The following is a 22,555-nucleotide window of genomic DNA, read 5'->3' on the forward strand; positions in this document are numbered from 1 at the left end:
TTGGGGCAAGAACCCTGCTTCCCAGAGCAACAGAATCCCGGTGCTCCACATTTCCCTCCACAGTTTGACGACTTCCTCTCTCTAAAGTGGCCTTTCTGGACACCAGGACCTTGCCTTTGGAGGTAGTGAGCTCTCAGTGAATCTGCTGTGGCCCTAAATGCAGGTGGTTCACAAGAGTTAGTGAGCCTTGTGAGACCTGTGGTGGCCACCGAACATGCCTACACTGAACATGTGACTGCTGGTGAGCGAGCCCACTCTATCCCAGTCACCCAGCCTCTGGGTTCAACTGCCACCTCACCCTCACTCCAGGCACCCATGTCATTTGTGGAGTGGGATGACAAGACCTAGCTTTGGGGGCCAAGGCTATGAAGACAGTGCATGTGGAAGCCTGAGCTCATAGTCTGCTCTGCAGGGCGATGCCGTGCTGGGGCCATGTCATGGGTCTCTAGGCTTATTCAGGGCTGCATGCTAATTCTGTCTCTGACTTGTATATCTTTGGGTTTTCATGATCTCCCTAGTCCAATGTACCAGGGCTGTGCAATCGTGACCTGGGTGTGGTAGAGGGGAGGGGTGGGGACAGTGTGAGTCCATTGGTAGAGAACACACTCTTACAGATGTCCCTTTTCTCTGCTCCACAGACACCAGCTTCTTACACTCTCACAGCCACGTCCTGACCCTCTACACAGGCTGAGGCTGATATAGGTTCATGCCCAACACTCACAAACCTCCCAAGAAAGCCATGCAAGTAGAAGGGCTGTGTGGGGAGGTGGAGGAGGCAGGGAGCCCAAGAGTATGCAAGCAAACAGATCAGGATCTGGGCCAGGGAATTTCAAAGTGAGCTAAGTCCATTCAGACCCCTCTGTCTGTCCTGGCTACCCGTGCAGGAGCTACCCTCAGCTGTAAGCCTGGGCTCACCCTCTGCAGGTTAAGGTGAAGTCCTTCACAGGGCCGATGTGGTAAGGGAGCCAGTGAAGGGAGGTCGCATTCTGCTACACAGATCCTTACCTGTGACATCCAAGCACCTGTGGCCTGCTCTGGTGGCCCGTCCATCTTAGTTCAGAGGAAGCAGTCTTAGTAGGCAAGTGTGTGGGCCTCGAGTGGGGTGAGATTGGGGCCAGAACCCAGATTTCACTATCTCTTGGTTTCTTGTTTTCACCCTCCAGGGTCAAGGTGAACCATAACAATGATGCTGGTGTGACACACAGTGGGTTCTATAGTGTCCTTTCACCAACATAAGCTCAGGCTGGGGTGCCTGAGCTTCTGGAGTACTTGTAGTATTGTAGAGCTCAAAAGTACTACCATTTCCAGGGGGGCCCAGGGGAACCCCTCCCCAAGAAACCACCTCCAGTGGCTTCCCTGTGCAGCTGGGCAATGTAGCCTGCGGCATCTTTTCCCTAAGAAATATAGACTCCACACACACACCAGGAGCAGGCCAGAACATGGTGTCTTGTTTTTTGAGAGAGCATCTACGCTTCATGGAAGCACCTTGGTAACTGGGATTCCAGGCATTTGGAGTGATGGAAAGTGAGTTGGCATCCCGAAATTCAATGGCATCCTTCTGTATAAACAGGGTAGTATAGTAATTATCTAATGGCAGGAGGTGTTGCAGGCTGTTGGGGTTCCCGGAAGAACAGAATGTAGTGTGGAATCTGGGGAGGTCACTGTGATTTCCCAGGCCAGGAAAGACTACAAACTTACATGAGGCCCATAGGGACCCATGTGCTGTTGTGCTTTTACATCAGTCAGGACGGGTATACCAGTTGCCTGAAAGTTGGATTGGGAAAAGGACCTTGCCCCACTAGCTGGGGACATGGGTCAGGCTGAGTGTGGGGCTGGGGAAAGGCAGCAGCCACCTCAACTGACCCTTTCCTGCTGTGGCTGAGCAGGGGTGAGATGGATTCCTCATTGAGACCTCCCAATGGTTCAGACATGCCCTCCCATACACTCAGCAGACTCTAGCCTTGACTACAAGCACCCTGTGTCTGCTCCGGACAGCCTTGGAAGTCAGTTAAGGGGCTGTGGCGGTGGTGGGCGTGGCTTGTGTGGCTGCCAGGTTTTCTGATGTCACAAACTGTCCTTTATCTAGAAGGTAATTGCAGGAGAAGGGCGGCGCTAAGGCCCGAGGCTGTTTAGGTTCTTGCTCTCCAATGCTGTCTGGGCATAAACTCCTTTTGAACCTTAGCTCTGAGATGGCCTCAGTAGGGAAACTTGCCAGGTTGGGGTGTAGGCCCATCTTCTTAAGTCTTCCCATTCTGGATTTTTGTTTTCTCTGTGAGATGTGAGATACTTCCCACTCAGTATCTGACGAATGTAAACTTGTCACAAACTTGGGGCCAACGGACTGGACTACGGTCTGACCATCCCATAGAGGCAAAGGACCAACACTGGGGTACTAACTTCTCCCCCCACCAAACCTTCCCAGCCTTGGAGCCTCCCAAAGCCTCCACAGTCTCCACCGAACCACCAATCCCGGCAGACAGGAGTCCCAGGGCAGTGCCCCAGGTCTCCTGAACCGGAAACCCTCTGGCATCAGAAGTCAAAGGGCAATAGGAGCACCCCCAACCCCAGGATTAGAAACGCAAAACTACACTACCCAGAATTCCTAGGGATAGCAAAAAAGGAAATGTCGTTTATGCAAGAAGAGGCTCAACTCCCCCAGCAGCTGCAGAGAGGGGGGAAAGACTGAGAGGAGAGAGGGATAACCGGGGGGGAGGGTGCGCTGAGTGCCGGAGCGAGGGTGGAGAGCCGGGCGGGCAGGAGGAGGAGGCGGCGCCCGCCCGCCGGCCGGCCGCTGCCTGCAGACCTGCATCCCGCCGGGCGCACGAGCGAGCGGCGATCCTGTGTGCGCCGGTGCGCGCTGCCGCTCAGCTGCGGGCGAACGCGGGGGCCAGGCCGGCGCAGGGGCCGAGTTTCTGCAAAGTTTGACCTGGTTGCCTTTCCGATGCTGCAGCATAGCAAGGCGGCGCTGAGCGCGCCAGGCGGCTGCGGCGCGGCGGCGGGGACAGCACGCTCACAATGATCATAAAATAAGGAGGCGTTCGGGGTGGGGGCGAGAGAGCCCCGATCCTCAGCCCTCCGCCCCCGGCCATCCCCACAGCAACCCGGAGCCAGGAGGGGCTTGGGGACCCGGGGCGCCCACGCCATCACCAGACCCTAATAGAGCCAGGGGACATTACTCAGGGGAAGGGGCGCCCCGAGAACGTGTGGGCGGAGGGGCCAGGGGCGTCCGGAGGGCAGTGACCCAGGCACCTGGAGCGGCGCTAGGGGCAGGTGAGTTCGCGACTCCCTCCTGGGTGGGAAGGAGAGTGCCAAAGTTCCCCGGCAGAGGCGCGCTCCCCCGACGCGCTGTGCTCCGCTGCGGCTAGCGGCTAGCGAGAAGAAACCGAGGCACGGGGTACGCGGGGAGGGTGCGGGGAGGGGGCAGCGCGCCCTCTTGGGGTCGAGTCACCTCAGCTGGCTAAGGGTCTCACGCCAGAAAGGACCGGCCTGGGGATGTCACTGCGGCCCCGGAGGGACCGAGAGACCCAAGAGAGAAGGGGCGTTCCACGCTGGTGGCTTAGTGCTGAAGCGCAGCACCAGGGCAGAGAGGTCCCAGTGACCCACTGCGGTGTCAGTCTGGCCGACCCCCGCCCCGCCCCCGGGCTGGAGGGGTGTCAGCGGAGATGTCACGGGAGGCGATTATTCGCTGGTGCGCGCAGTCGTGCGGCCTCCACTGACGGGGCGGGCGGAGGGGGGGCGCCACCTCCGGGGAGACCGCCCAGAGCTGCGCCGTCAGCTCCGCAGCCCGCGCCCGGCGCACACGCATCGCCGCGCCCTCGCGTCCCCCGCAGTAAAGTTCGGCTCAACTTTGACGCCCTGTCCCTTCCACCTCTCTGCAGGTCCTCGGCGAAGCAGGCGGCGGCGGACACCCAAGCGCAGCCCCGGGGCCCCACGCGGCAGTCGGCAGCGACAGCGACAGCGACAGTGGCAAAGGAGCGCGCGAGTGGGCGCCGGAGGGGACCTGGAGAGCGCCTAGCCCGAAGCGCGCCTCTTGGAACCGCGCGTGGGTGCCGGCCACGCAGGGCGCCAGACCTTTGCCGTTTGAACGAGAGCTCACGCTTGCAATTGATTGGGCCCCGCCGAGAGGGCGCGTGTGTCCCGGGGAGCGGGTGCGGAAGGCAGAGGGCAGGAAGTCGGCTTGTGCAGCGAGGGTGGCGCGACCGCGCGGGGACCGAGCCTTCCTTATTTATGTGCCTGCCAGCGCTGGTCTGCTTCCTCCGAAGACTTCAGGGAGAGTGTCTGAGCTACCATTCCCAAGTGTGAGGACGCAGGGCTGGATGTCAGAACAACATGCTTATCCATTAAACTGCAAACTTTTCTTTTTTTAAAACCCAAAGAATATCGGTGGCTTTTGCCCACTGCTAGAAAAGGGAGCCTAGGACTTCTTGAGATGCAGCAGAATCCGTATTTATAACCAGGCCCGGTAGTGCTATGCAAGCCCCCTCCACTCAGTAAGTTCTCTGTCCTATGGATCTTGCTTTTGAGCTTTGAGATTAGATTGCGCACTCTACACTGGGTTCTGCAACCTCCATCCTTTCAATGCCCTGTTATTTTTGGGACTGCTGGCCTTCCCTGGAGATTAGAGCGGTCCTGTGTGCCATGGGCTGTATCCAGAGCATCGGAGGCAAAGCCAGAGTCTTCCGGGAAGGGATTACGGTGATTGATGTGAAAGCCTCCATCGACCCCATCCCCACCAGCATCGACGAGTCCTCCAGCGTGGTATTACGCTACCGGACACCCCATTTCCGGGCCTCAGCCCAAGTGGTCATGCCGCCCATCCCCAAGAAGGAGACCTGGATCGTTGGCTGGATTCAGGCATGCAGCCATATGGAGTTTTACAACCAGTACGGGGAGCAGGGCATGTGAGTACTGCTGGGGGCAGCCTGGGGGGCGTGAGTGTGTGTGTGTGTGTGTGTGTGTGTGTGTGTGTGTGTGTGTGTGTGTGTGTAGCTGCAGCGGAAGTCGGTGGGGGCTGGAGCAGGGCTCCTGGGGCACAGGGGTCTTTAGGCAGAGGTTGAACTGTCTCCAAGCCTTCCCCAACTCTCTGGAGCCTTTACTTGTTGTTTAGGGTCCTAGCTCAGTTCGATCTGCCCGTCTCTTTGTCCCTGATCCGAGTTGTTCTGTACTTCCTGGCACGATGCTGAGAAAACTGTGCCACTTTGGTAAAGCAAGTGTCAGCACCATCAGGGGTCACGGAGAAAGCACCACTCTAGCCCCAGGCTCAGGCCTCCATGAATCTATGAGGTAGACATGAGTGGTGGGTGCCTCTGATGCCTTCACGCTTCTGTGTACAGGACTTTGTGGTGGGGCCTGGACTTTTGTCTGGGGCCTGGGGTGGAGATAGATGCACAGAAAGTTTCAGAGGACGGCTTTGCCGTTGCCAGTGGTGGTGACTGGTGGCAGCATGTGTGTGAGAGGGACTTGAGAAACTACTTTGCAGTGTGCAGCTTTGTCTCCCAAAAGAGGTCAAGGGTCAGCATCCGGTGTCCCTCCAATGGGGCCCTAGGAGCAGCTGGAGGAGCATACTGCCTTTCTCTGTGGTTTGGTCTCTCAGGATGACATAGAGCTCCACAGGGCCCGAGGCCCCTGGATCATATTCTGCATGTTCTCTGGCCCCAAAGAAGGCCGACCCCATGTGGAAATCATGCTCCCAGGAACGCTGAAAGCAGCTGCTGAAACCCAGGGGTTCCCCGGGAGACAGTCCCTGACTTGACCCCTGTGATGGCTCACGGACTCTGTCTCATAGTCTTTGGCGTCCAGTCTGTGTGGCCTCACTTCTCAGCTTCGCAAATGGGGAAGAGAGGGTTCTCCCAGAGAGTTGGAGCTTATTTTTGACCGATGATAACCTGGTTTACCAGGGCTAGGGGTGGTCAGACACAGGTCAACAAATGTGCCTTCTCCATTTAGTGACTCCTAAGCTCTAAAGGAGACAGGAAGAGGGGATAAGACTGGGTTGTCACCCTGATGGCCTAAGGCAGTTGGGGCACATGGAGTCATTGGGCTCCCTGCAGCCCCACCTCTGCCTTTGAGCCCTTCTTCTCCAGGAGGGGTGGTGAGACTGTCAGGTATTCAGGGAGGCCTTCCCAAGCAGCCTTCAGCCAGCTCCATACCTCTTCCTGGCTTTGCAAGGCATCCTGACTGTTGAGAAACACAGGCTTTCCCTGAGGGTGAACCTAACAGGTTCTCAGCGCCCCCCCCCCCCCCGGGGGGGGGGGGTCAAGAGCCTCGGCTGACTTTGCTTCACTGTTGCCAGGCCTGAGTTCCAAGTTAGATGAACCTTGTGCACCTTAGACTCTGTGGTCTCCCGGGGTGTGACTCTAGGCAAGCGCTGTAGCTACTCCAAGCCTCAGTTGACTCATCTGCAAACTGGGGTAATCATAGAACCTTCTACACGGTTTATTGAATTACTCAGACAACCTTTGTCCCCACGGTCATCACTAGGCCAAGTTCATGTGAATTGTGCAGGCAGGTGGCTGTCAGCCCCGATGTGATTTCAGTTTCAAGTCTACCAGATGGAAATAAGTGATGGTATTTCTGAAGCCAATGCTATTGGCCGAAGCCACTGAATTAGAAAAGATGCCAGCTACTCCTTGTAATGGGTTTTTGCCCCAGCCTGGGTCCTACACTCTTAACTTTTAAAACTTTAAAAACAGCCTCAGTCAGGGAAAGCAGTCAAGGGCATTTCCTTTGCTCTTTGATAGTGCCCATCTCTGCCCATTCTCCCAAGGCACCCTGGCTCTTAAGTCCCAAGTCGGGGCAGGGCCAGCTGCAGTGTAGGGACAGGGGCAGGTGACCATCCTTTGGAGAAAATACAGTGGAAAGAGCCACTTGTCTATTCATCTCTGGTCAGCAAAACAGTGTGAAGCTTGGACCTGCTGAGTGGTGCTGTGCCCATCCTGTCCCATGGTACACCGGGCTGCCTTGCAGGAGGCCCTGGACCCCACCTTCCATAGGTCCAGATTGCAAACACAAACATTTAGATGGGGTTATTAAAAGAACCTGGACATGATGGCACAGCCTTTTAATCCCAGCACTCTGGAGGCAGAGGCAGGCAGATCTCTCTGACTTGGAGGCCAGCCTGGGCTACACTGTGAGTTCCAGGACAGTCAGGGCTACACCATGAGACCTTGCCTCCAAAAACAAAACAGAACAGCACCTTTCTGTATTAACTGCTGTCCTGGAGCCCTTAAGCACCAAGTGAGTGTGGGTGATTGTCCTTCCCCTTGCCTGCATCCTGTTCAGACACCTCTTGTTGGCAGTGTGGGGGCTGGGCAGGGTGGGGAGACATTACAGAGGATGCTTGGCTCTGCTTCTTTGAGTATACTACTCACCCCCAATTTGTAACAACCACAAATGTCCCCAAACAGGACACACCCTAGGAGGGGTGTGGAATTACCGTTAGACTCAGCCCAGACTATTTGGGTCTCTAAAGTGAACTCTAGGCTCCAGGCCCCTGGAGAAGGGACAGCCAGGTGGCCCCGGGCTGGATTAGGACGTGTGTTCTTTACAAATGGGCTTGTATTAAAAATATTAATTCTAACTACTTATCTGAAATCCATAATATCCCCCAGCATTATCCCTGCTTGAAGTTAATCTCTAAGCAAGGATGACTTGTTGGATGGCGTTCTGGACTTGAAATGACTTGAGATGGAACACTGAAATTCGGAGAGCCACCACCTCAGCCACAGCCCAGGTGTGCAGGGGGATGAATGTTGGAAGATGGCGGCTCTCGTACCCACTAGAATGCTTTGTATGGCATTGGATCCAACCCACAGTACTTTCAAAGCTAACCCCCTCCAAACTGTTAGAGACACCTGCCTCCTCAGCTGTCCCCCGCAATTCCTCAACTGCCACCTGTCAGCTGGTGTAGAGCCTTCTAAGTGACAAGTCAGTTTCTTGCCTGTGTGGGAGACACTACATGTCCCTGCTTTGCCCTTCTTAGGCATTCTCTGGGAACCTGACCCATGGCCAAGGCCAAGAAGGCCAGGAGTGGTGTAGCTCAGGATGAGCCAATGGGCTGAGTGTGGGGGGGGAGCAGCTCGGACCTCGCTGCTCCCCCCTTTGAAATGGGGATGCTAGCGCCTTCCTGCTTACTTGGCTCAGTGGGATGAGCAAGGTAGTGTGCTCGGCACAGAACCAGCACCCTGGGACCTTCCTTGCTCCTCCTCCCTAGATACCAGGGTTACAAACCCCGAGTGTGAATATTAGATTATTGTTCAATACTGTGCTGTTAATTCCTCAGCTTCTCTGGGTCCCTTTCCATAGCAGGACAGCCGTGGCCCCTGAGGCCTTGTGAGTTTTCCTGACCCACACGTGTGCTGCTGCAATGGCACATAACTGATGTGCTGTTACAGGGCTTGGACAGACTCATGGGGTAACAGTGGGACATGGGCTTTCTTCTACCCTGCTATCTCTGGGGTGCACCCCAGGACCTCACAGGCCCTAATTTGAGGATGAGAACTCAGACTATAAACCCCAAAGCCACTGGCCCAAGGATGTTTGCTCAGCACCTGATATCTGGGGGATGGCCCCAGGAGGAATGTCCTGGCTGGCCATGTGGCCTCTTCCCGGAGCCTGAGCGCCTCACAGAACAATTGAAGACTAAGCTTCCTGTCTTGGGGCGGAAGGCAGTTTCCCCCATCTTCTGGGCAATGGTGGAGGCCAGGGCGGGGTGAGCAGGAGAGGGAAGTCCTTGCTTCCGAGCTTCAGGATGGGAGGGAAGTGGTGGGGGTGGCCCAGCCTGGGAGAACTCCCCCTGGGCTAGCTGTGACCTAGTGATGGCTCCAGCCTGAATCTACTTTCTGAGAATGGGAAGCAAGTGTTCTGGGGATGCACAGGCAGGCATCCAGCAGCCAGGGATATCAGGGGAATGCCTAGGAGATGCTAGGGGCCTCCACTGTAGATCAGGCATGTGTGAAGGAGAAAGCTTCAGGGCCTCTTGTGAAGGGAGAGGCGTCGTCCAGGCAGCCGCCATCCGATATCCGCTGAGCCTGGCTGTTGCTGGCTGTACCTTTAGACCAGGGCTTCTGCTTTTAGGAATACGTACCCTAGTCTGGGTCTGGCTTATAGAGACGCCATAGGTAACCTAGTGAGCAGGTAAAGTACATGTCAAGAAAGGAGCCATTGTGGGATGCCACTATGTGAAGAGCTTACCCTGGGTCTATAGCAACAGAGAGTTGTAGATAACCCAGGCAATTGGGTTATCTTGCAATTGGGAGAGAGAATTAAGATCTGTCCACTGTGCAGAGCATGGCTGTTACAACCAGGTTTCCATGGCAACACTAATGTCTCATTAAAATAATGCTGGAAGATGAGCCTAGGATCCTGCTCAGTGGCCTTGCATATGAGAGGCCTTGGCTTCCATCCCCAGCACCACAAACCCAACAAAACATGTAAGAGTCTGACAGAGATGTTCGCTGTGAGGAAAATGCTAAACACGGGGACACATCCTGTGTGTACATGCAGAAATGTCTAGAAGGATGTTTACTGAGGTATAACATTGTGAGTAACCTCCAGGAGGAGGGGCAGAGGAGAGATGGCTTTAGTTTTTACTTTATTTCTTAATGGCTTTTTTGTTTTGTTTTGTTTTGGTTTTTTGGTTTTTTGAGACAGGGTTTCTCTGTAGCTTTGGAGGCTGTCCTGGAACTCACTTTGTAGCCCAGGCTGGCCTTGAACTCTCAGAGATCCACCTGGCTCTGTCTCCCATAGGCCATCACCACCGGCATGGCTTGCTTCTTTTTTTTTTTTTTTTTTTTTTTTTTTTTTTTTTTTTTCCGAGACAAGGTTTCTCTGTGTAGCTTTGCGCTTTTCCTGGATCTCCCTCTGTAGACCAGGCTGGCCTCGAACTCACAGAGATCCACCTGGCTCTGCCTCCCAAGTGCTGGGATTAAAGGCGTGTGCCACCACCGCCCAGCTTGGCTCGCTTTTTTATATTTTTTGGTTGTGAGCCCAGCCTTTAACGGCTGAGCCATCTCTCCAGCCCGGCTTGCTTTTTTAAAGGACATACTTTATTACTAGAAAATAATAAACAATTTTAAAGGAAGTATAGTTTATTGAATACCCTGAAAAAGGCCAATGCTGGGCTGTTCTAACTGTAGTATTTGGCTTTGAAGCTAAAATTAAGCAGGCACTGTGGGTCCTTCCTCCTCAGGTTAGGCCAGGGCTGGGGCCTAAGTCGGGAGGGGTGACTGGACAGGAGAGGATAGGCTTCCAAAGTGGGCCTATGGGAAGAGGCCGCATACATTCCTCCATTGAGCTGTGGGCAGTTGCTGGGTGCTGTGAAGGCAGGACCTGGTGATGGGCCGTGGAGGGCCCAGTCCAGGAGCATCTTAGCTGTGGTAGAAGGGAGTGTCCCAGGCCTCACTTTCTGTAACATACAACTTTCCCAAGTGCTTGCTCTTTGAGGATTTTACCAAATTGCGAACCTGTTCAGTTGTTATCCATGAAGCCCCTGGAGCTAACCCTTGACTATCCCAAGCTGAGTGTGGGGCCAGGGCTGGGCAGGGCAGCCGTAAGTGCTGGGCAGGGCAGCCCAGAGCCTCTTCCTCGGAGGTGTCCTTAAGGTGTCATGTATCATGAGAGAGGTGGTAAGGTGTGTGGGTGACATCATTTAGGCTCAAAGCTAAATTTCATTTATTTATTTATTTATTTTAAATTTCATTTTAAATTAACTAAAAAAAATAAAACCTATTATTATGTGTGTGTGTAGATGCATGGTATACATGCGTGGGTGTGCACACTGTCACACCTGTATAGAGATCAGGTACAACACTAGGGAGTGGGTTTGCTCCTCCCATCTTTTGGTGGGTTCCAGGGATTGAACTCAGGTCAATTGAATGACCAATGCCTGTACCCACTGAGCCATCTTGCCAGGCCCCAAATTTCATATTAAAGCAAAGTATGTACTGCAGATGAAAAAGCATATCTACATCTAGCTTCGTGTCTCTGTGTGGCCAGTCTGCCCTCACTGAACTGTTTCTTGGAAATCACTGATGCATTTGCTTTGCCAAAAAAAATTATTTACTTTTTGAGACAGTGTCTTTCTATGTAGCTCTGGCTGCCTGGAACTTGCTATGTAGACCAAACTCATAGAGATCCACCTGCCTTTGCCTCCTGAGTGCAGAGATTAGGGGTGTGAGCCGCCATGTCTGGTCCCAGTTGCATTTTTAGAAAGTGAATAAATTAAGTGAATAGAAATAAAGGGACATTCAGGAGCAAAGTGATGGAAACATGGGCTGCTTGGGGGAACCTGGCCCTGGGATAGGGTAGACTTTGTCTACTGGGTCCACTGAGGATTTGTGGTCAGTGAGCCCAGGAGAGAAATGGGGGCCCACAGGGTTATATGCGCTGCCTATGCTGAGGATAAAGCCAGGCCCCCACAGACTATCTCCTATCTGCTAATCCGCATATGTGAGAAAAGTCTAGAACCCTTGTGTTTTTCTGGGGAAACAGGGAAGGCTTCTAGCTCAGAGCCATGAAGGCGGCAGATTGTACATAGACCGGCTTCTGGCCTCTGGCGTGTCTGAAGTCCTTGAATTGAGATGACCCTCTTCTGCACCATGGGAGCCTCCTTGGCTAGTAGATAACCCAACCTCACCCCAGCTGAAAGCCTTTCTGTACCCTGTCCACTTTTTTTTTTTTTTTTTTTTTTTGAGACGGTTCCTCAGTATAACCCTGGCTGTCCTGGATCTCACTCTGTAGACCAGGCTGGCCTCAAACTCAGAGATCCACCTGTCTCTGCCTTCCCAGTGCTGGGATTAAAGGCGTGCGCCACCACTTCCTGGCGCCCCATTCACTTTTATACATGCTGCTCAAAGCCTCTGTGTGTACACATGGTTTTTTTTGTTTGTTTGTTTTTGTAAGCACTCGCATGCATGTATGTGCATGTATGCCTGTGTGCACGTGTATGCATTTGTACATATATGTATTGTATGTGTTTATATGTGTCTTTATGCATATAGGTGTGACATGTGTAGACATGTGTGAATTTGCATGTCTGTGTGTACATGTATGTGTGCGGGGTAGTGTTAGCCCATGTAGATGGTGCTGACCACCACCCTCATGGCTTTGTTGACAATGGGTCCGAATAGTGCCAGTTCCACCTATGGCGTGGCAGGGTGACCAGAGGCCCGGGCAACTCCTCAGTGCCTCCTACGTGACCAGGCATGCTGCTGAGCATCAGGGAGCCAGGCTCCATGCTTTCTGGGGCTGACGTCTAGGCCAGGCACTTGGATGAGTTCCGGATATGTGGATATCTGGATATCTTGAACCTTTTCAAGGCAGGTGTGGCTCTGTCCTCTTGGCCTTTGTGGTTCATCTGGGCAAAAGACTGCCCACAAACGGTCACATTGTTGTTTGATTGCCCTGGGGCATGTGCCAGGAGCCAGTCACCACGTCCTAATGGCACTGAACACCGGCCAGGGGCACTTGGCTTGTGTAAAGGGTCAGAGTGGTTTGCCTGGGGTGGTGGCCAGAGCTTAGCAGCTGGTCCCCTCTACCCGGGACAGGAGCAGGAGGACACAGAGAGGGTCCCAGCCCAAAGCCTGGGATGGGAGGGGTAGGGCCTGGGGGAGGAACTGAGAATTAGGTGGACAGACTTATGCCAAGTGACTGGTGGGGTTTCCGGTCTTTCCCCTTCAGGCTTGTGTCTGTGGGGAGCAGACAGACTTATCAGGGTTAGAGCAATGTGGCCAGATTGTGTTTTTAAAGACTCAGAGGGACGTTGAGAGAACAGGTTAGAATCTGGGAGACCCCGCTGGGAAGCAGGGTCTCTGCCAGGAAGCAGGAGTCAGGATGGTGCTGAGTCAGGATGGTGCTGAGTGTCCAGGGCACGTCCTGTCTCTCCTTTGCTGATTCTGAGGCAGATCCTCTGTGGACACTGGATGAGTTGGTGACCACACGGTTCTCAGCAGGATTAGGGATGCTGAGAGGATCTGGGGACACTATCTCAGACATGCCAGCGGCATGAAAGCGTGCTGAGGTCCAGGCTCAAGTCTGGACTTGCCTGCTACTCCTTGGTTTCCCATACCCCTGAGGACAAGGACAGAAGCATGGCAGGTGGCCCGGGAAGCAGGTGACTTCTGTGCATCTGCAGCAGCCCTGGCTGAGAAGGCCTCAAGCATGTCTCACTGATTCTATCCGCGCGTCAAATTTCCGAATTTTGGAATGGCTCTTGTCATCTCATTCTGCATAAGGTCTCAAGTCCTGGGTGGATTCTGCTTCGTTTAGTTTGTGAGAGGGTCTCGTTAGTAGCCTAGCCAGAGCCAAGCACAACCACAGAAGCAGCCCCACAGTGGCCATCTTGTCACTTACATGAATGTGTATAGTATGAGAGGCCGGGCGGCGGTGGCGAACACCTTTATTCCCAGCACTTAGGAGGCAGAGGAAGATGGATCTCTGAGTTCGAGGCCAGCCTGGTCTACAGAGTGAGTTCCAGGACAGTAAGGCCTACCCAGAGAAACCCTGTCTTAAAAACAACTAAGTGTATATAATATGAAAATATAAGTGAGGTCTAGGAAGGCTTCAGGTCAGATGAGGGAGGTAGGTCTGAGCTAAGAACCACACTTGCAATTGCTGAGGCCTCTTTTTAAGGGTCTCCCCAAGTTTCTGACCACAGCTGTGGCAGGTGTTGAGTATTAGCACATTGTCTCATGAAGAAAGCCTAGGATGGGCATACGCACAATTAGCCTTGGCTGTTGATGAGACAGGGGCAGAGCACTTGTGACTGTCAGGGAGCTAATGTCTGGGCCTCAGTTTCCATCCCAGGTTCCTGTGAGTTCCTCACACTATGTCCCTGGCTCCTCCCATCTCCCCAGTGAGAAACCCGCGGGCTCCCTTGATGGTCCACAGTGAGACAATGCGGTTGGCTCTGCCTTGCATCTGAGTAATGTCTCCCATGAGACTGCTGGCTGCCAGCTCATGAATACTGTCATCTGTCTGTGACTGGGCCAACGCTTAGACTTTCAGGGGTGGGGTCACAGAGCAATGCCACAGGAGTGTGAGGCACACCCCTCCCCCACCAGGCCTGCTGTAGTTTGGAAGTGCAAAGGGGCAGTCAGTTTTTCAATTTGTTTTATTTTTATTTTTACATTTATATATTTCCCGGAGGGATGGGGCACAGGTGCCCCTACAAGCTTGTAGTCATCAGAGGGCAACTTACGGAAATAGCTTCTCCCCTTTTTCCATGTGGGTCTCAGGGATGCAACTCAGTTTTCAGGCTGGGTGGCAAGGGGCTTTCACCGATGAGTTGAGTGGCTGGCCCTGGTTCTCTGAAAGCCTTTCCACTGAGCACGGTAGCTCATGATGGACGTTGGGGCAGGACAATCTCCCTCAAGTTTAAGGCCAGCCTGGAGAGACTGGACTAGAATGAGATCTTCTAAACCCCTCCCCACCAAAACCCACACACCAAAAGGCACAATAGCATTTTTCTAGGCTCAGAGTGTATTGTTCAGTGGTTAGAGCACTGTGTAGCTTCTCTGGGGCCCTGGTGGGTTCCCTTCCCAGTACAGCAAAGCAAACAGACAGGGCTTCCAGTGAGGTGGAAAGCAGGGACTGGAACCTGGGGGAGTTAGACAGAAGCAGACAGTTCTTGAGAGCTTCAGGGCAGGGCAGGGGGGCCCTCTCTGGTCTGAATCCTGCTGGGGAATCAGCAACCCCATTCTGGAGAGCTGACTCGGTGCTGCAGACCTTCACGGAGGGGTTGCTGGGGGCGGAGAGACAGGTTCGAGTGTCTGGAGGTGCTCAGGGTTTGGCCTGTCACACATGACTGAACTTAGCAATGAGAGGAACAGAAAGTGTACCAGAGTCCGGGGCCGGGGAGGCTCAGCCTATAAAGTGCTTGCCCGCAGGTGTGCGAAGCAGAGTTGAGATCCCTAGTGTGCAGTAAAAGCTGGCTGGGTGTGGTGGCCTACTTGTAATTCCAGCTCCAGGAAGATAGAGACAGGGAATTCCCAGACTAACATGGAGAGACCCTGTCTCATTATATAAGGCGTAGGGAGATTGAAGAAAATACCTACACCAACCCTGGGTTCTCACGAGTGCTCCCCCACACACAAACACACACCCACCACACAAACATGCACCTAAACAAACAAACAAATAAATAGTTCTGTCCCTGCCCGTCCTGTAGTGGCTCCAGTTTTGGTGACATTCCAGCTGAGAGACTGAGGTAGCATGATGAGGTGCACACCAGTGGCATTAGGTACACTCACAAACATCACACCATCCATCTCTGGAACTCCTCCTTATTGCTAACCGAAACTCCGCCCCATTAATCACCGTCTCATTTCTTGCCCTTGGCAGCCCTGGCTCCACCTTCTGTCTCAGAACTCAGGTGCTCCGGGCACCACATGTGAGTGCTGTCCTGAAGTAATTAGCTTTTCTTGGTGGCTTCTTTCAGTTGGCATAATGTCCCTGGGCTCCTCCATGCTGTAATGTGCGTCATAATTTTCTCTCCTGTCAAGGAATATTCTATTGTGTAGTAACTGTGTTTTCTGTATCCATTCAGCCAGGATAGACACTCGGCAGCTTTCTCCCTTTGGCTCTCCTAAGTTACTCGTGCCGCAGACTGAAAAGCACTTTTGTTGTTATTTTTGAGAGAAGCCTCATGTAGCCCCGGCTAGCCTTGAACTTGCTAAGTAGCTGAGGGTGACTTTGAACTCTTTATCTTCCTGATTCCATCTCCCAAGGGCTGGGATCACAGGCAGGTGCCTAGCTAGGAATGCACTTTTAAAAGGAGTGGGCCCCTGGCTAGCGGTGGGATGAAGATGTGTGCAGGGAAAGCGGATATGAGCCTTAGTGCTGTGTCAGCAGGAAATTCAGTGAGTCAGCTGGGCTCCTGGGCAGTAGACCCTACTCCTGGACCACATGTGAGCAGCTGTTGCCTTGTTCCCTGTCCCCACCTGGGATTCTCCTAGGTGGTGGTCCCTGGGTCTGATGACAATCTGAGGGACCCTGAAGCCTGAAGTGAGTTCTCCAAAAGCCACTGTGTCCATAGAAGCTCGGGAACTCTGGGCTGTCTTTCTGTCCCTGGAGTAACCCAGCTGGGCTGGCGGGTCCTTTCCTGTCCTGACACTCAGCTGCAGGCATTTGCTGCACATACCTCGGACATGCCACAGGGACAGGTATGAGAGGTCTGAGGTCCCAGGGTGGGGGAGCACCTTGCCTGGGTTCTCATGCCATTGAGGGAGCCCATGTGTGGGGTTCCCATGTCCAAGCTAGACACCTAACCACGGCCGCAGCAGATAAAGTGTCAGGCTGAGCACATGGGACCTCCAGTCCCCAGGGATACAGGGTCTCCAGGCCCAGTGACGGCAGCAGGCTCTTTGGCTAGGTCTGGAGGCAAAGCCTCTGAGGCAGGAAAGAGAGAGGCCTCTTAGAGGGCTTTGGTCAGGTTTGCTTTGCTTCTGTCACAGCAAAACGGGACTGGCCAGTGGCAGCCACATGGAAGCCAGTCTTCCAGGATGGCGCAGTGAAGAGGCTGGTAGCCAGAGAGGAGGGCCACTGCTGTTGGTTGCTGCTGGCTGTGGTGGAGATGGCATGGGAGGAAGAGGGATATTGGCTGGGAGCGAGAGGACACCGAAGCCCAGAGGTGGCAGACATTGGCCTGAGGTCACATGCTAGCCAGGGGCCAAGAGTCACGCCTAGATCAGCTGACCCCACTGCCATGGACTCAGGAGCCTCCTATTGGTTTCCACAGTTGCGGAGGGACAAATGTGGCGGGAGGGAGGTCTGCTGAGCCTCCTCTTCAGCTGGCCTGTGTTCAAGTGCTGTGTAGTTAGGAGAGCCCTAAACTCTAAGAGGTGTAGTCACCACCCTGACTAAGATGGCTTCCGTGTTTGTCCCTTTGGTGTCTGTGAAGACCTGTCTTCCCCAGTGCCTGTCATTACTGTAGATCCAAAAGGACAAGTCCCTGTCAAGAGACAAATAGGGTTTGTCCAAACCCAATTGGCATCCAGTACTAGTTTAAGAATTGTGGCTCGCTGGGCAGTGGTGGCGCACGCATTTAATCCCAGCACTCGGGAGGCAGAGCCAGGTGGATCTCTGAGTTCGAGGCCAGCCTGGGCTACAGAGCGAGATCCAGGACAGGCACCAAAACTACACAGAGAGAAACTCTGTCTTGAAAAAACAAATAAATAAAATAAAAAGAATTGTGGTTCTCATGAAGCCTTTGGTGGTAGTTTGGTTTAGGATGGTACTGAGCAAACAGTATGTGTCTTTAAAAAATAGTATATATACATATTTAAAAACTTTTATTTATGCATTTTATGTATATGGGTGTTTTGTCTGCATGTACATACATTACATGCCAGAAGAGGGCATTGGATCTCACGGGACTACAGTTACAGATAGCTGTGAGCCACCACATAGGTGCTGGGAGTTGAACTCAGGATTCTCTGGAAGAGCAGCCAGTGCTCTTAATTGATGAACCCTCCCTCCAGTTCCCCCAAAATATTTTATGTTTTTAAATGTGTGTGTGTCGGGGCTGGAGAGATGGCTCAGAGGTTAACAGAGGTTAAGAACACTGGCTGTTCTTCCAGAGGTCCTGAGTTCAATTCCCAGCATCCATATGGTGGCTCACAACCATCTGTAGTGAGATCTGGTGCCCTCTTCTGGCCTGCAGGGATGTATGCAAACAGAACACTGTATACAAATGTGTGTGTGTGTGTGTGTGTGTGTGTGTGTGTGTGTGTGTGTGTGTGTGTGTGTACATGAGTGCAGGTACCCATATAGGCCAGAAGGGGGCACCAGATCTCCTGGAGTTGAAGTTACAGGTGTTTGTGAGCTGCTGATGTGGCAGCTGAACTTGGGTCCTCTGAAAGAGCAGTATATGAGCTACTGAGCTATCTTTGCAGCCCACTGGTTAGGGTATTGAAGCAGGCTAGGACTGGACTCACATTACCCCATATTGGATGTCCTGTTTATTGTCTGCTCTGTCCCACATAAGCCCCATGAGCAAAGGGGGCTGGGTCTGCTGATTATCTCTTGTCCCCAAGGTGCAGGACAGTCACCCTCAGTGAGTACTAAGAAACTAACCTGGCCTTCTTTGCCCATCAGGTCTAGCTGGGAGCTCCCCGATCTCCAGGAGGGCAAAATTGAGGCCATCAGTGACTCGGATGGGGTGAACTATCCCTGGTATGGCAATACCACCGAGACCTGCACAATCGTGGGCCCTACCAAGAGAGACTCCAAGTTCGTCATCAGCATGAATGATAACTTTTACCCCAGCGTCACGTGGGCCGTGCCCGTCAGTGAGAGCAATGTGGCCAAACTGACGAACATCTACCGGGACCAGAGCTTCACCACATGGCTGGTGGCCACCAACACCTCGACCAATGACATGATCATCCTGCAGACTCTGCATTGGCGCATGCAGCTCAGCATCGAGGTGAATCCCAACCGGCCCCTGGGCCAGCGTGCCAGGCTGCGGGAGCCCATTGCCCAGGACCAGCCTAAGATCCTGAGCAAGAATGAGCCCATCCCGCCCAGTGCCCTGGTCAAGCCCAATGCCAATGATGCTCAGGTCCTCATGTGGCGGCCCAAGTATGGGCAACCGCTGGTGGTGATCCCGCCCAAGCACCGGTAACAGCCAGGCCGCTGCGAGCTGAGACTCACGGAACAATATTACTGCTCAGAAGGAAACCCAGATGCCCTCTCCGGTCATTCAGAAAAATACAACCATTCTACCTTCTCCAGGGGCGGATCTCACTGTGCTAATACCCCGCTGGCCTCCTGGCTCCTCCATCTGCTTCCCCACAGAGCGGGGGTGGGGGGGGGACGACACACCACTAGGACAGATAGTCGGCCCCTCCCCCAGGCCACCTCTGATCCCTCCTCCTCCCTCACAATCATTTGTTCACTGCAGCCGAATCTCTGAAACACTGCTTCCCCGTCTCTTTCTCTCTTTCTGGGATTCGGGGGCAGGGGAGGAGGCTGACCGTGAGGGGACCCAGCCTGCCCCTCCCGCCTCCCCTCTGTCTATCCTCTGCCATGCGGCCTTATGTAGACTTGCTTTGCCAAACTTTTGCCTTAAGCTGAATTTAAAGGAGAAGAGGAAACAAAAGGTCTCCGGTGTCTTCCCTGCAGGGCCTGCCTCCTTCTGCCAGAGTTGGAGAGAGGGGCAGGCCCAGAGGGAGGTCCACCTGAGCCCCTCTCCCTGGGTGTCTGGGTGAGGGGCAAGAGTGGGGACTCAGGACTAAAGCCAGCTGTATTATTATGTTGTTTCGGCAGAATCAAAACCACAGACTCTGCCTAGAGCCCCAACTCTACCCCAGTAGAACCTCTCCCTAGTACCTGCTGGGGTGCCAGTTGGGCATAGATCCTCGACCCTCCTCTCTCCTCAATAGCCTTAACTTGCCTGGTGAGGGTATTCTGGGAGAAGGAAGGGGCAGGTCCCAAAGCGTTAGGTCAGGGCTAGGGAGCTTTCCCCTTTGCTAACTCCAGAACCCACCCCTAGGTATGTGGCTTTTTCTCTTCTTGGTCCCAAATGCCTGGTGGGGTGGGCTAGGGCATTGCCACTGGGTTCCGACAGTCACAGCTGACTAAGGTAAAGAAGGTGTGCCCTTCCCTCCTGACCTGCATTGTCACACTTGAACCCGGGGCTCCGGCACCCCGGCTGCCCATCCACTAGCACACTGTAAAGAAGCCATGACAGGGCTTCTGGCTCATTCTCAGGGGAAGCAGCTCCCAGACTCCCTGGGAGTGGGCTGCAGATAAGCTCTGAGCACCAGTTGCAGGGTGCTCGGCCCCTCCCCTCCCCATCATAGGTGCTCCTGGGGTGGGGAGGTCTGGGGAGCAGTCAGCTGACTGCCTGTTTCTTGTCTGGAAGAAGCCCAGGCCCAGGGCTGGAGAGCCCATGCTTGGGAGGTGCCAGGCACTGTGAAACTGTTTTGACACATGGTGGCTAGTCTTGGGGTCCACTTTCTGGAGCCCTAGCACTTGGCCCTGAGTGATACCAGTGTTTCTAGAAATGTCTGCTTTGAGCTGCTTGAGGGACATCCCTTCAAGCATGCCAAGAGCCGCTGTATCACTGGATTCCAACCAATAATAAGCACAGAAAACCGTCATACAAGAAAAATAATGTTTTTGCTGCTGATGAGCCACTTGTAGGGGAATCTTGGAGACAGCGTGGGAGGGCGTGGCTAGATCCCAGCTCTGTTCCTACCTGTGATGAATTTCCTTTAGGGGTGCTTAATGTCCAGTCATTCTCAGGCCACTGAGGCTGGGGGCTGCAGTTACCTGGAGTACAGTGAGCTGAGCAGATAGTACAGAGGGTGCTGGAGAGCCACTAGTCATGGCTGGACCTCCCCTAGAACCTTCCCTTTGTGTGTGTGGAAGCTGTCCCTTTAGCTGGGAGCGAAAGCCACAGGGTCCCAGCCCCGCACTCGAGGACAGGACTGGCCGTTGGCTGGGCCCTGGTGAGGGTGGAGGCGAGCCCTTGTCCTGAGCTGGGTGGTCACTGAAGGGGTCTTCCTGGACATGGGGTTAGGGAATAGGAATGGTGGTAAGGGCAGTCTGAACTGCTGTGGACACGGAGACTCCAAAGCTCACGTTTCTTGAGATCCCTCCCTGCTGCATGCCTGGCTTTGCCCACCTGGTTTTTCTGGCTCCCCTTCCTCTCTGCCCTCCTGCCTGGCCCAAGACAGGGCTGGAGAGAGTCCAGAGAGGCTGTGTGGGTCTGGCCGAGAACACCCAGCTTCTATTGGGCTGGTAACCTCAGCCCATTGCCTCATGTTGTCGACACACCCCAGGCTTTCTGGGGTGCCGATCCCTCTACTGCTGTCCTTCCCAGGCGTGGACACTCACTCTTTCCAGCAATAAGCGCCAACCATACTTGGTCATGGAGATACTGTGAACACAGCCCATGCGTGCACTTACCAGCAGGCGCGAGTCTCTTGAAGACAATGTCAAATGAACCTTTTTCTAAGTTTAAAATAAAAGATATAAGAGAAATAAAATTAATTTTAAAGCACCCCTGGCTCTGATGCTGGTTACGTGGGGTCTCAGGCTCACTGTGGCTGGTCAGGGTGAGCATATTTGGGAAGATGTGCGTGGCTGTGGTTCCTGTGCTTAGTGCCGGAAGCCTCGGACTGTCATTCTGTACACCTGCTCTTTCTCATGGTCCTGTCTATATTGGGACTGGCTCTAGGAGTGTAGATATCCTGACAGGTGTCCCAGGACAGAAGACTTGGGGACACCTTGGTTTTTCTGTTTCTCCTCTGTGTGTGTGTGTGCGCGCGCGCGCTCGCATGCCTGTTTCTATGTGAGACCGGAGGTCAATGTCTTCTAAGGCTCTGTACTTTATTTTTTGAGACAGAGTCTCTTGGTGAACATGGCACTCACCAATAGGTTAGATTTGTTAGCCAGCAAGCTCTTGTGACCCCAATGCTGGGGTCACAGGCTTAACCTCTGGTTCTTCTGCTTGTGGGACTGACTGAGCCCTTCCCCTAGCCTCAGCTTTTTTTTATAATTTTTTATATATGTGCTATCACTATATATCACTGATAGAACAGGAAATGGCAACCAATAAACCATACTGTTCTCAAACTCACAGAGATCCACCTGCCTCTGCCTCCTGAGTGCTGGGATTAAAGGCGTGCACCACCACCACACCTAGTCCTTCAGCTTAGGTTTTTGTTGTTGTTTTTGTTTTTTTAGAATAAGAACTGTATATCAAGGGTGACAGGTTTTTTTAGTTCAGGTCCCCATTCAAGTCACTCATGGACCTGCAAATCTCTCTGTAGAAACACAGGACAAGGTTGGGCGCATGTCTATGCACCTGACCCTCACTAGCTGATGAAGAGACCACATGGGTCTGGTATTCCAGGAGGAAGCTGCCTCCTCATTGGAACATTTGTGTGGAAAGTTAGGGGACCCAAGGTTGCTGGAGTGACTGTGTCCTCAGCGGACCCCCAATATAAGGCCATTTGCGTGGACTTGGAATGAAACCCAGACCTTGTGGAAAGGGGCTCTCGGGCCCTGCCTGCCAGCCAGTGTGGACGAACAAGTTGGGCTCTGATGAACTTGCTGTGACTGTCCCGGGCTTCCCCATCTTATGGACAAGGAGGCAGGGAGTGTGTATGTGTGGGTGTGAGAACCAACAGACCTCGTGTCTTCGAAGAGGCAGAGTCACGATTCTATCCAAGTCACTGACTATTGCACATTCAACAGAGCAGACGGCTGTGGGCATACATTTGGTGCCAAATAATTGTTGGTTATTAAGACACACCATCCAGGCAGAAAACACCTTTCCACCTCACTTCCCAGAAGTCTGTGCATCTAGTTATGTACAGCCCATAGAAAAGCAGGCTTCGAAGAAGGGCTTTCTTCACCTGAAGGCTCCCCAGAATGGGTGTGGCCTCTCTAGTGCTACGAGGGATGGGAAGGCCCCGTTCGCCCATCTGGACCTTAGGCCTGGCTTCTCTGGGTTCTTTACATCACAGCACCAACAGCATGCTGTCTCTGCCCTTAAAGCTGAGACACCAGTGCAGGAAGCTGCAGCATGGGTTTTCTCTGGCAC

The 22,555-nt window shown here is 53.5% G+C and overlaps 1 protein-coding gene across 1 annotated transcript; it reads left to right on the plus strand.

The window, feature by feature from the left end:
- The first annotated feature begins 2,720 nt into the window (after window positions 1-2,720).
- Fam78a (family with sequence similarity 78 member A) lies at window positions 2,721-20,979 on the plus strand. The gene is made up of 3 exons (XM_036184867.1): window positions 2,721-3,270; window positions 3,879-4,901; window positions 18,094-20,979. Exons 2-3 carry the CDS (start codon window positions 4,579-4,581, stop codon window positions 18,620-18,622), a joined length of 852 nt encoding a protein of 283 aa, XP_036040760.1. The 5' UTR covers window positions 2,721-3,270; window positions 3,879-4,578; the 3' UTR covers window positions 18,623-20,979.
- Window positions 20,980-22,555: the final 1,576 nt, after the last annotated feature.

The sequence above is a fragment of the Onychomys torridus genome, chromosome 4, assembly GCF_903995425.1.
Source record: "Onychomys torridus chromosome 4, mOncTor1.1, whole genome shotgun sequence".
NCBI classification, from domain to species: Eukaryota; Metazoa; Chordata; class Mammalia; order Rodentia; family Cricetidae; genus Onychomys; species Onychomys torridus.